The sequence below is a fragment of the Anomaloglossus baeobatrachus genome, chromosome 1 (assembly GCF_048569485.1).
Source record: "Anomaloglossus baeobatrachus isolate aAnoBae1 chromosome 1, aAnoBae1.hap1, whole genome shotgun sequence".
Lineage (NCBI taxonomy): Eukaryota > Metazoa > Chordata > Amphibia > Anura > Aromobatidae > Anomaloglossus > Anomaloglossus baeobatrachus.
In genome coordinates this window covers 133,298,013-133,311,001 of record NC_134353.1, presented here as the reverse complement: position 1 = coordinate 133,311,001, position 12,989 = coordinate 133,298,013, and the positions used below count along the sequence as shown (strand labels likewise).

General features: G+C 46.7%; 1 protein-coding gene across 7 annotated transcripts in view; it reads right to left on the bottom strand.

Annotated features, from left to right (window-relative positions):
• Positions 1–12,989, bottom strand: part of EXOC1 (exocyst complex component 1) — a 162,415-nt gene that overhangs the window by 60,714 nt on the left and 88,712 nt on the right. For 4 of the 7 annotated variants that reach the window (XM_075347053.1, XM_075347057.1, XM_075347054.1 and 1 more), the window contains 2 exons: positions 12,935–12,979; positions 2,650–2,813 (listed from right to left, as the gene is read on the bottom strand). In XM_075347053.1, coding sequence (XP_075203168.1) covers positions 2,650–2,813; positions 12,935–12,979 — 209 coding nt within the window. The remainder of the gene's footprint in view (positions 1–2,649; positions 2,814–12,934; positions 12,980–12,989) is intronic. The other 3 variants (XM_075347056.1, XM_075347059.1, XM_075347060.1) reach the window with 1 other exon arrangement.

Below are 12,989 nucleotides of genomic sequence, written 5' to 3'. Positions count from 1 at the left end.
CTGAGACTGATTGTCTACAATGCAACAAGCCCTGTAATATATATATTTCAAATAGAGGAAAAGTCCTGCACAGGAGATGGGGTTGCAGCGCTTAGTAGGTTCCGGAGGCAGCGTGCACGTCAAGAGAAAAAAAGTCAGTCTTAAATGTCCATATAAGAAAGAAGGAAACTTGACTGCATACAGCTGCTGTGCCGGAAAGATTTATTTAGGAATTTTCTCCATAAGTGCAGGTAAAATAAGCGGGAGGCAACCTGGATGCAAGTCCCTCCAGGAGGACGACGGCCGTTTCGCCTGCCAATCAGGCTTCTACGGGTCCACCGGCCGTCGTCCTCCTGGAGGGAGGTATTGGAAATTATGGTTGCTCTTTAATTTCATTGTGATTGGTGGGGGTCGGACACATTAGAGCCACAACCATCGGCACAGCTATGGCACTTCCTCTTCACTGCCGTTCCAGAGCTCAATCACAATTTCTTGAACAGGACAGAGATGCAAAACCATCCTTACAACTGGTCATCAAAGCGGAAAGTAACACAATGACACTTCATAAATTAGCAGCATAAAGAGGTCACGACTCTGGCTTACCCTAGCTGTATCACTAATGTCTCAGGCATAGAAGTGCGTCCCTAAATATGGTGTCTGTTGGTGTGTTTCAGCCCAAGTTCAGACCAACTACTTTGATGGGGGCAACACAGCATGTTACGTTAGAACAACACTGAAGAGGCCGCGTCACCAGAACACGTCACAGCCTCTTCATTCTGCTGGTCAGGAGTCTCAGGGTTCAGACCCTCGGCAATTATTCAATGTTAGAATATGCCTATAACACTAGAGCAAGTTCATAGAACGTATTCATTCAGCAGTTTTCCCCAGATGCCAGTTTCATGAATACAACCACACTCTGGCTATACACAAGGTAATACAATGCTAAGATCAGAAGGAAGCCTGGGTAACAGGATGCCCTTCATAGGGCAAGGCCACAGCTGGGCATCAGTGATATACCCAATTATTGCCTTATGGCAGCAAGCACTGTGAGGCTCCAGGAGCTCCTGTGTGTGGACAGTGAGGAGAGGCCGCGATGTGGGGCTAGGTCCATAACAAGAAGCCAACCAGAATTAGATTCTGAAATATTGAGCATTTTGTGTGAGAAGGTAGAGTATTATCACACTGTATATTAATCATATACGCTGGGAAACATCCACAGACCCTCATACACCAGAATTAGGCCAATTCGGCTACACGTTCTGTGCTATAAATTAAGGTTTTTGTCTTGCGGCCACACAGAATAGCGCAGTTATGTACAGTGACATCAGGTGGGTACCTATGGACAATAGATTAACAGTTAAGTGATGGTCACTCATTCAGTATTGGGCCAGTATTTTACCTCAGTATTTATAAGCCAAAATCAGCAGAGGAACAATCAGGGAGAAAGTATACTATTTTTCAACTTAAAAGAGGCACTTTTTATCCCTACAAAATTGGGGGTGAAATGTGGGTTCGTCTTATAAGCCGAATGTAGCTTACATGGGGGGGACGTGGTGGAGCGGGGTCAGAGGAAGTCGGTGGCGGCGGCATGAGTGGTGCGATATCGCAGGGCCTGAGCTGGGAGGAGGGGGAGACACGGGGGCGAGAGGTAGCTGCCATTGATCTCCCAGGGGTGGGCACAAAGGACTTAAGGAAAATGGTGCTGGAGGTGGCGCATGCGCAGATTGAAATCTCAATCTGCTGCATCCAGTGGCATTTTCCTGAAGTCCTTTGCGCCCACCGCCAGGAGAATAATGGCGCATGCCTCGTGCCACCACAACACTGCCCAGTGCCTGCAGCATCGCACCACACATGCCACTGCCGGCTTCCTGTGCTCCTGCTCCACCCCCCCACACCCCACCCCCCCAACAAGCTACACTCGGCTTATAAGACGGACCGTAAGGCTATGTGCCCACGGGGAAAGTCTCCTGTGGATATATCTCACCCACCTCCTGCTTCCTGCTCCTGGCTCCACCACGCATCCTGCACCAGAGGAGGTGACTCCAGCGTCATCAATCGAGGCAGATAAGTATAGAGATCGCGCGGAAAAATCCGCAGGAATAATTGACATGCTGCCGATTTTTCCGCAGGGAAATCCGCACTATTTTCGCTGTGGAAAAAAATGCAGCATGGGCACAGCACTTCCAAAATGCCATACAAAAGGCTGGGGACACACTGTACTGCGGATATTTGAGAAATTCGCGGCAATTACGCGAAAAAAAGCGGCAAATTCCGCAGCGTGGGCACAGGGCCTAACACTACAAGACGGACCTCCATTCTAACAAAAACTCTTTTTATTCCTATTTTCCTCTAAAATTTGGGTGCGTCTTATAGTCTGGTGCGTCTTATAATAAAAAAAAAACAATATAATAAAATCATGGGCACCGCTTCTGCATTTTTTTTTTAATCCATTCTTGATTTTGGATTACAAATACGGAGGTAAAATCCTGCCAAAAATACCCCACTTCTAAGATATTCTCTGTAAAAATATAGGGAGGAACTCTCAGGTGAGAGATTAATTGCAACCTTTTCTGTGACTGTCCTATTCAGGTAAACATAAATTATTTTTAGTCTGCCACATAGGAATATACTCTATAAAAGGCAACTGATATCCAAGATCACAGCCGATACCTTATCAAATTTGGTGCGGTCAGCTACATCCAAGTCAGAGGCAGACATGTTGCCCATATCCAGCAATGACGAGGACTGAGACCTGCGGCTTCCTGAACTCTGGACCGTTAGTTTATTCAGACTGGAGGTGGATCCCGTCAGCTTCCCGGAGCTGCCATGAAGACCTGAAACCCAGAGAGAAGGAAGAGATATTATAGGAGGAGAATGGCGAGATCCTGCCCTGCGGGGGAGACCAGACAGAGTGTCTACAGAGATGTGGCCATACCACGTTGTGCCACAAAATGTTTAAAGTCAACGTGATGAAGACACAGAATCTGATGCTTTCATTCATGATTCAGCTCCAAACTGGAACAAGTCTTCGAAGAATATATTGCAAATGATGAGCATTATCACATCACTTCACAAAAGAGGTCAGTGTAACCATTTGTATTAAATATCACTCCATAAATCAATAGTACACATGAAAATAAGCAACTTTCTGATATATCTTATCAGAGAAATTTGCTTCTTTCTCCTCCTGGACTGATCACTCAGTCTCCAAATTCTCCATTCACAGATAAGATGTGTTTTCAGTGAATACAGATTTTTTTAATGATTGAAATAGAATCTTAAAGGGAATCAGTCAGTGGGTTTTTGCTATGTAAGCTGAGAACAGCATGCTGCAGGGGTTTAAAAAACAAATCAACTCTGCCTCTCTTATTAGGCTGTGTGCTGCTGTTTACTTAAGGATTTATCACCTAGTGATCATCATTACTGGACTGCAAAGTCATGTTCAGGGCAGTCCGGCCCACCCCCTGCTGTGATTGATACCTCACTGTGAATGTACAATCTCTATTGAGAGCCTGGTGCAGGCGGGGACATTCTCAGCTCTGCTACATGCCTAAATCTAAAACCTTTGATTGTGTCAGAACAGCTCCACCCAGTAACCCAAGTTAAACATTGTTGGATTCAGGATCTCTTTGCCTACATCATGCTGCTCTCAGATGAGGTAGCACAATCCTGTTCACAGATTCCCTTTAAAAGCACCAGGTGTCATCTCCCATGTAAATGGAAGAGGCGATGGAGAAGCTCTGCCTTTAGCTCCTCCTATCTACATAGAATCTCACAAGCACCAGCTGCCATCTCCTAATCCATAATAGGAAAATCTGTATTTTCTGACTATAGGTTGACCCTGAGAATTGAGAATGAATGATTAGTACTGGCAGAAATCATAGCTATTTTCTCTAGTAAGAAATGTAACGTATCTTATTTCATGTGTTGTATTAATTCATGACAAAAATTAAGACGACGATTACTCAGATCTGTCAATTACCAGATTACCAGATCTGTCAATTATGACAAAATATCAGTGTAGGAGCAAATGTTTCCAAACCTTTTAAAGTCTCTAGATTGGCAGTGTTTTATACCAGTTATGTTGTATATTTCCATTGACTTCTTCTGGTATCCACTTAAAGGGATTGTCCCATAAACATTTCTCACGTCAACTATAGTAAGGGTACACAGGATAAATGTATGATCAGTGGAGGTCTGGCTGCTCAGATAGGGAAAAATCACAAGAAACAGGGTTCCAAATCCCAACTATAGAAAGAGTAGCAGGGCGCATGTGTGACCACTACTCCTTCTGTGGTCTATAGGTCGCACATGCTCACTACTACTGCACGATTTGTATCTCCTGTTCTCGGGAAGGGTGGGTGTTTCAGCAGCCTGACCACCAGTGATCCTACATTTATCATTTGGTCATAGGAAAAGGTCATAAATACTGTTTATGGGATAACCCCTTTATATTTAGGGTTTCAAATTAACACTAGAAGTCCCATAAATTTCGAGCTCCCCCCTGAAGTCCCGAAAGAGGGTCAAATGATCCTTAGTCCAAACTGAATGAAACTAACTAGAAACTAAATGGCTAAACTCAATGGAAAACAACAACCTCCTGTGGTGCGACAATAATGGCCTTAATTACAGAACAAAGAAGGGAATTTTGTTTACTTACCGTAAATTCCTTTTCTTCTAGCTCCAATTGGGAGACCCAGACAGTGGGTGTATAGCTACTGCCCTCTGGAGGCCGCACAAAGAACTACACTTAAAAGTGTAAGGCCCCTCCCCTTCTGGCTATACACCCTCCCGCAGGAGTACAGATTCCTCAGTTTTATTTGTTTGTTTTAATGTTTTGTTTATTGAATCAAAATTATCAGAGTATATGCACATAACAAAAAACATAGGCATTTCTAGCATCACCATTAATCTAATTTGCATTCAATTGCATTAAGTCGCCTTCCAGATACAATATCATTCGTGGGATAGGATTTCAGATCAATTAAAAGTCGTTATATCAATCAAGAAGTGGAGGGCGAGCCCTAGCTTGTCATACTCTCATAACAGTATAAAAAGAAAAAACAGTTTTATCCTTTTTCTTATTTAAAGGAGAAAAAACAAAGAAAAAAGAGAACACACAACTACAACAAGGAAATAGAGGTAGGGGGGGGGGGAGGGGAGGGGAGGAAATCGTTGAGGAATCTAAAAAACCTTCCGGCTCTTATAGCTCAACTTTGGGGAAGGAGGTAGAGGGTCTAAGAGATTAGAGAATGGGAGATAAGATGAGGGGGGGGGGTGGAGAAGGGAGAAGGTGTTGGTCTTAGGTCCACCCATCATATGTCTATAGTAATCAGGACTAGGTTATCTGCTCACTCATTCCCCTAATGGGGAGGAGGAGACGACCTAGGTTTCTTTATGTCATTTCCTGCGCAATCGCCAACGGAAAGGAAGGTTTGGATTTGTAGTCTTTCCAGGCCTTCCAGACTTGCCCAAAGAAGAACAATTGTTGTCGTGAGAGGGCGGAGAGCTCCTCCGCGTGGTATAATTGGTCAATTTTCTGTAACAGCTGCGAGAAGGTGGGTATCATAGTCGTTCGCCACAATTGAGCAATCAGCAGTTTACAGGCTGAGCTCACAAAAGATACCAGTTTCGAGTTAGCCTTATCATTAGGCCACAATGGAAAATTTAATAATAGATGCATGGGATCTGGGCCCTCCTGTTTGTTTGTAAGGTCAAAAATCAGCTGGATTGCCATCCTCCAGAATATCTGGAGGCGGGGGCACGTCCACCAAATGTGCATGTATGTACCTCTATCCCCCTCACATCTCCAGCAGAGACCCGAGGAGGCAGACTGCCAGGCCGCGGCCGTGTCCGGGACTATATACCATCTCGTCACTACTTTGAAGGAGCTCTCTTGAACCCTCACGCAACATGATGGTCCATGTGAGGCACCATAAATTTGACTCGTTTGAGCGTCAGTAAATGTGATGTTCAGATCTTTTTCCCACTTCAATATGTAAGCTCTTTTTACTACCAATTCTTTTGTAAGTAGAGTGTTATACAAGCGTGCTAAGATTTTTTTGGGAGACCTTGTTTGCGAGCAAAAAGATTCAAATGTGGTTAAGGGTCTAGTGAGGCTGGACTGCAATAGTAATGGTTGAATTGTGCGTTTTATTGTCATATAATGGAGAAATGTGAGTTTAGAAAGTAAGGGGATCTCACCCACCTCCTGCCTCGAGATCAAAGAACCATCTTTTAGAAGATCTACAGCTGGGATCTTTGCATTACTTGAATATGGAGGCTTCGCGGTGTTGGCAAGATTCAGGCTGGAGTCTAGTATATCGGAGATTAGGGTAAGTGGTGATAGAGGGGGGGCCAAGAGCTCTATGTTACGACTCCAATTGTCCAGAAGTGTTCTAGTCAGGTCGTTGGTACAAGATCTTTTATGTTCCTGACAAGGGGGATTAAACAAAAGAGCACGCAAGGGGGCGGGGGCCAGGTATTCCTCTACTGTCGTCCAAAGCTTGTTCGGAGGGCGCCTGACCCAGTCTACTGCTCTAGAGAGGACCGCAGCTTTATAATATGTGGATATGTTGGGGAGTCCCATTCCTCCTTTGTCCTTTGGGAGGCTTAGAGTGTGAAAATTAATTCTTGGTTTGTGTTTGTTCCAGATATAATTAGAAATTAAGGAATTACATTGAGAGAGGAAAAAATTAGGGACTGGTATTGGTAACATTTGAAAAAGGTATATGAATTTTGGAAGTACGATGCTTTTGATTAGGTTTTTCCGACCTATCCAAGAGATGAAGGGCGCTTTCCAAGAGGCTATTTGCGTAGTGAGTTTGGGGAGGAGAGGCTTATAGTTTAGGTCAAAGAGTGATTTGGGGGCTTTCCCTATTTTGATGCCGAGGTAGGTAATGTGGCTTTTTGGCCATTTGAATGGGAACGACTTCTGGAGTTGGTTAATGACATTACTCGGGATGTTTAGACTCAATGCTTCAGATTTGGAGAGATTAATTTTAAAGTTAGACCATTGGCTATATTCTTCTAGGGTGTTCATGAAGGCAGGGAAGCCCCTTTCGGGTCTGGACATTACTACCAACAAGTCATCAGCAAAGGCGGCGGACTTGTGGTGAATCCCCTGAAGGTTAATCCCCTCAATTTCCCGGTTTTGTTGGATGGAGCGTATTAAGGGCTCCATTACCATGACAAAAAGTAGGGGGGACAAGGGACATCCCTGCCTAGTTCCATTCTTAATGTCGAAGGGGTCAGTCAGCGTGTTATTTATTTTAATTCTGGCTGTGGGGGATGTATACATCTGTAGTATTGCATGTATGACAGTCTGAGGAAACTGAAATGCCTCCAACGTGCCCCGCAAGAAGGTCCAGTCCACCCTATCAAACGCCTTTTCAGCATCTGTTCCCAATAGCACAAGGGGCAAGCTCCGGGTCCTAGCATATTGCATTAAATGGAGTAAGCGTAGTGCATTGTCCTTCCCTTCTCTTCCCCGTATAAATCCAGATTGCTCCGGAGATATAAGGTCAGGGAGAATTTCCGCAACCCGATTGGCGATTAAGCTAGCGTAGATTTTCAGATCCACATTCAAAAGCGAGATGGGCCTATAACTTCCACAGCTTTCCGGGTCTTTTCCTTCCTTATGTATCAATGATATGTGGGCTTCTAGAGTTTGTTTGGGAATAGGATCTCCCAGAAGTAGAGCATTGCATGCTGCCCGGAGGTGGTCCCCCAAGATATCAAAGAACTTTTTATAATATATGGTTGGTAGGCCATCCGGGCCTGGTGCTCTTCCCATGGGGCATCTGGATAAGGTGGACAGAACCTCAGCACGAGAAAAAGGTTTTGTCAGGGATTCTTGTTGTGCTTTGGAGAGTGTTGGGAGGTTTAAATTGGCTAGATAGTTATGTATGCCGCTTTTCCTCTTGTCCGTTTCTGCTGTTGATTCTGCTGGCCGGGATTGATACAGACTCTTATAGAATTGTAAAAAATTCATTTGAGATTTGTGAGTAATCTTGGGTGCGGTGTCCCTGTGGTGTTTTAAGTGTATGTATGAACGTGCGGGCCTGTCTTGTTTTAATTAATGACATCATGAGTTTGGAGGCTTTGTCCCCATGTACAAATATGCGGTTTTTCCAGCTCAAGTGTAACTTGGCCGATTGTTTGTTGAGTATGTCTCTCAAAGCCACCCGTTTGGCAGTCAATAATACTAGAGTCTGTTGGGACAGAGATTTTTTGTGTTGGGTTTCCAATGTGTTTATCTCTTCATATAGATTTTGTAAAAATAGTTTCCTTTGTTTATTAAGGTGTGAGGAAATGGAAATCAGTTCTCCCCTTATGACCGCTTTGTGTGCCTCCCACAGAAGTGGTGGTTTAATGTCTTGCGTCTTATTCTCCGCAAAATAATTGCGGAGACGATCGGAGATACGTTTTCTGTTGTCTTCTGAGGAGAGAACTGACTCATTTAACCTCCATGTGCGGTGAATCAGATATGCCCTCTGTAGTGTGAAATTTGCTGTGACATAGCTATGATCAGAGTGTGGCGTGGCTTGTATTGTCGTGTCAATAACATTAGGTAACAGAGACCTGGGTAAAAAAATGTAATCTATCCTGTGATATGATTTATGGGGGTGAGAAAAGAAAGTGTAATCTTTGGTTGTTGGATGTTGTAGTCGCCAGATATCGGTCAGGGATAAAGAGAGGAGAGCAGTTTTGACTCGAGAGAGGTCCCTAAGTGATATGTGGCTCTTCTTTGCTGTTGAGTCTAATGTTGGTTCTAGAGCTACATTAAAGTCTCCACAAAGTATTGGAATGCCCTCCGAAAATGTCTTGAATTTTTTGAGTGTGGAAAGCAGCCATCTCACCTGTCTGATATTTGGAGCATAAATATTTCCCATAGTTACCATTGACCCTGCTAATAGGCCTTTAACAAAAATGTACCGGCCCTCCGGATCAATTACTTCCCTTTGGGGTAAAAAGGGTATGTCTTTGGCAAGTGCTATCGACACCCCTTTAGTTCGTTTATTTGGAGAAGGAGCATGAAACCACGTATTGTAGTGTGCTTTTTCAAAGCTTGGAATTTTGCCTTTACAAAAGTGTGTTTCTTGTAGAAAAATTATGTCAGTACACTTTTTGTGAAAATTAGATAAGGTTTGTGCCCTTGGTATAGGAGAATTCAACCCATGAGCGTTAAAACTTGCCACATTAAATACCTTATGTTGTGTCTGCATAGTGACGATAGCGGGTGGACGACTCTATTTCCGGTGGAATGAATGGACCAGACCAACGACCTTGCTGGGAGAGGGGGGAGCGGAAGAGATGGGGGATAAAGAAAAGATCAGACAAAGAACAAAATGTTAAAGTCAACAATAACAACATTTTCAACACCTAGATAAGAGTAAATACATATCTAGAGGGAGCAGAAAGTGTGGAATCCCTAAAGAGACTTCATGCTTTAAACATGCATAAACAATGATTGGCAATAATAAGCTTGAGCCTAGGCCTTCTCATGGGGCTTGTTTTCTGAGTTCGCCTGTTGCTTCTGTGCCGCATTGCGTCTAGGCCTTTGGGCCTTCGGGTTGACGCTGTGCCAGGGTGGCGGCTCTGGAAGTTGCCGTAACGCAGTTGCTGTACTATGGATCTCTAATTCCGGATATTTTTCCAGAGTAATCCCCAGATCTTCGCAGATGTGCTTAATTTCGCCTGATGTTTTGCCTTGATAATGTTTCCCTTTCGCTGTTACTGCAATGCCGAATGGATAAAGCCAGCGGTATGGGAATTGGCGTTGGCGTAGCTCCTCTGTGAAGGGTTTCAGTATTCGCCTCTTGGTCAGAGTGGTGGCAGCTAGGTCTTGGAAAATCTTGATTTCGGAATCTTCATATTTTATGGTGCCAGCTTCTCTTGCTTTTTTGAGGATGAGCTCCTTAATACGGTAGTCCATGAAACGGCAGATGACATCTCTTGATGGTTCCCCCTGCCTGGGACGGGGTCTCAAGGATCTATGGGCTCTGACCAGCTCTATCAATGGTGCAGGGTCAGTGTCTATCAAGTTGGTGAAGATGCTTAATAGAGCTGGGGTCAGGGCTTCATTTACTACCGTTTCTGGTAGTCCTTTTATTCTGAGATTGTTCCGTCGCTCTCTATTTTCATGATCCTCCAGAATAGTATGTATTTGGTTGATATTATCTTCTTGTTGGTGAAGACAAGAGATGATGGCATTGGATGTTGTGGTAATCGTGGCCTGGGAAGCTTCCAGTTGTTCCACTCTGTGGCCTATCTGGCCAATATCCTGTTTGATATGAGAGAGCTCCTTCACTACCGGTTCCAAGGCTTTGTTGAGAATCCGTTTGATAAAGGACCTGGAGATTGGGAGACTCTTACCAGAATCCATGTCTTCCGCGTCACTGGCGTCTTCCTCCATTTCTTGCGTGGTATTAGCAGATGAGTTTTGAGGGCACTCAGCCCCCGCCTCCGCTGGCAAGAGGTGTTTTTTGAGGAACTTGTCAACATCTGCTTGGGTTGTGGTCACCGCTGTTTTAGGCAGAGCACTAGCCATTTTATTACCAAATTTGACCATGTCGAAGTCAGCTCTTATGGTATTATCTTATATCCAGTATAGTGGGGGTCCGGTCACTTCGCTCCCTCTGCGTTGTGTGGGGTGCACCGCTTTACATGCCCCTGTGGGGGGAGGGGGGGGGGGAGGATGTCAGATGGTTTGTGCTTTTTTATATATTGTAGGCCTATGTGGTTTAGGCCCCAAACCCGAGTCGACTGAGCACCCTATGATGCAAAGGGGGCACAGAGCAGCTCCTCACGGCTCCCTATGTCTCTGGGTATCTTGAAAAGGGGGGTCTCCCTGGACCGAGTCCGTTTACCTTTCACTTGGTATAGCCCCGGTGTATGGGGGCCCTATCTGCCCTCAGCACTGGCCTCTATTCCCCCTGCGATTCCTCACTCAGCAGTGATGGCGACCGCTGAGTTACACGGGGGGGGGGGGGCAATGGAGGGGGGCGCCTGGATGCTGGGTGCCCGCAGCTGGGCCCGACTGTCACCACTGGCTGGATTTGGAGCCTCGGAGCAGGAGAGGGGCAGGCGTGTAGCCGGGTGCTGGAGGATAACTCACTCACCGCCAGGCCTTCGCTCCGGTGCTGCAGGTTTCTCTCGGAGTGCCGCTGAGCTACACGGGGGGGGAGGGGGGGAGCAATGGAGGAGGGCGCCTGGATGCTGGGTGCCCGCAGCTGGGCCCGACTGTCACCGCCGGCTGGATTTGGAGCCTCGGAGCAGGAGAGGGGCAGGCGTGCAGCTGGGTGCTGGAGGGTGCCTCATTCACCGCCAGGCCCTCGCCGCAGGTTTCACTCGGAGTGCCACTCCCCACCGTCGCGATACCTCGCGCCGCGTCCCAGGCGCTCCGCGCGGCCCCTTCAGAAAACCGCGCCTCAGGCCCTCCGACCGACCCACTGGTGAGTACCGGGTCTCTTCACCTCCACAGGTCCTCCGGCTTGCCCTGGCTGCCCGCGCGGTCTCGGCTCCGTCCACCTTCCTCAGAGCTGGGCGGCTGGGGAATCAAAATGGCGGCGGCGGCTCCCCGGAGCAGCGGATCAATCCGGGCCAGGAAGATAAGGAATGGGGGGGGTCGTCTGACTACCACCTGTACCTTCTGAGCCCCCTGGGGAGCTCTGTCTTTCCTCCGGCTGGAGCCTCCGTTTTCCTGGGACCGCGTTTCTTCGGCCCTGTCACCGCCAATGCTCTGCCAGGCCGCAACTGTATCTGGGCTCTAGGATACGCTCCTATGGGTGCCGCCGGCAAATGAGGGTCCCTTCTTTCTTGTGGCACTCTGGGGGCTTGGATGAGATAGCCAGATGTGTTTAATGCCCGCCAGGGAGCAGGATGCTCATGGATAGATCAGGAGCTCCCTCATCCACGTCTGCCCCTGACAGCGGCCATTTTGGAACCTCCAGATTCCTCAGTTTTAGCTTTGTGCGCAAGGAGGTCAGACACGCACGCATAGCTCCATTGTTTTTAGTCAGCAGCAGCTGCTGACTATGTCGGATGGAAGAAAAGAGGGCCCATACAGGGCTCCCAGCATGCTCCCTTCTCACCCCACTGTATGTCGGAGGTGTTTGTAAGGTTGAGGTACCCATTGCGGGTACGGCGGCAGGAGCCCACATGCTGATTCCTTCCCCATCCCTTTTTACAGGGCTCTGGGTGAAGTGGGATTTACTGGTCTCCAGGCACTGAGACCGTGCTCCATCTACAGCCCCTGGAGAAGATGCTGGATGGAGCGGAGTACATCAGGGACATGGCCCTGCTTCCTCAAGGTACTCTGTGTCCCCGTGCATTTGGCGCTCACACCGCAGCATGCTGGGTGTTGTAGTGCGCCGGGGGACGTGCGTGTCTGACCTCCTTGCGCACAAAGCTAAAACTGAGGAATCTGTACTCCTGCGGGAGGGTGTATAGCCAGAAGGGGAGGGGCCTTACACTTTTAAGTGTAGTTCTTTGTGCGGCCTCCAGAGGGCAGTAGCTATACACCCACTGTCTGGGTCTCCCAATTAGGAGCGAAAAAGAAAGACGGTGATTATAGGATGTTAGCTAAAATCCTTCAGGTCATTCGACCCGTCTCTGGGTTCCAAAGGTAGAAATGTTAAATGACCCCTCTCTGGGACTTCTAGTGTTAAAAGACGGCGAAGTGAATTAGAAATAGGGAACGTGTTTCCCTGTTGTACTAACTACCATATGGCACAAGAAGTGTCTGAATAACGGTAAAGAAGGATAACTACTCGTGGACATTATAACTGTACGTGTACTAAGGCGAGAGGCATTTAATGAATCCCATGCAATTAGCCAAAACCTTAGAATTAGGATGACGATACATCTAAAAGGTGTTGCCATTTATCAAGCCATTGACTAAAATGATTTCAATACGCATTTGCCAATAAAAAGGCAGCCATGTTATACTCACTTTCTGTCTCCTGTTTCACGGCGGTCTCTTTTCGAGGCAGCGTAGCTGGTTTGGA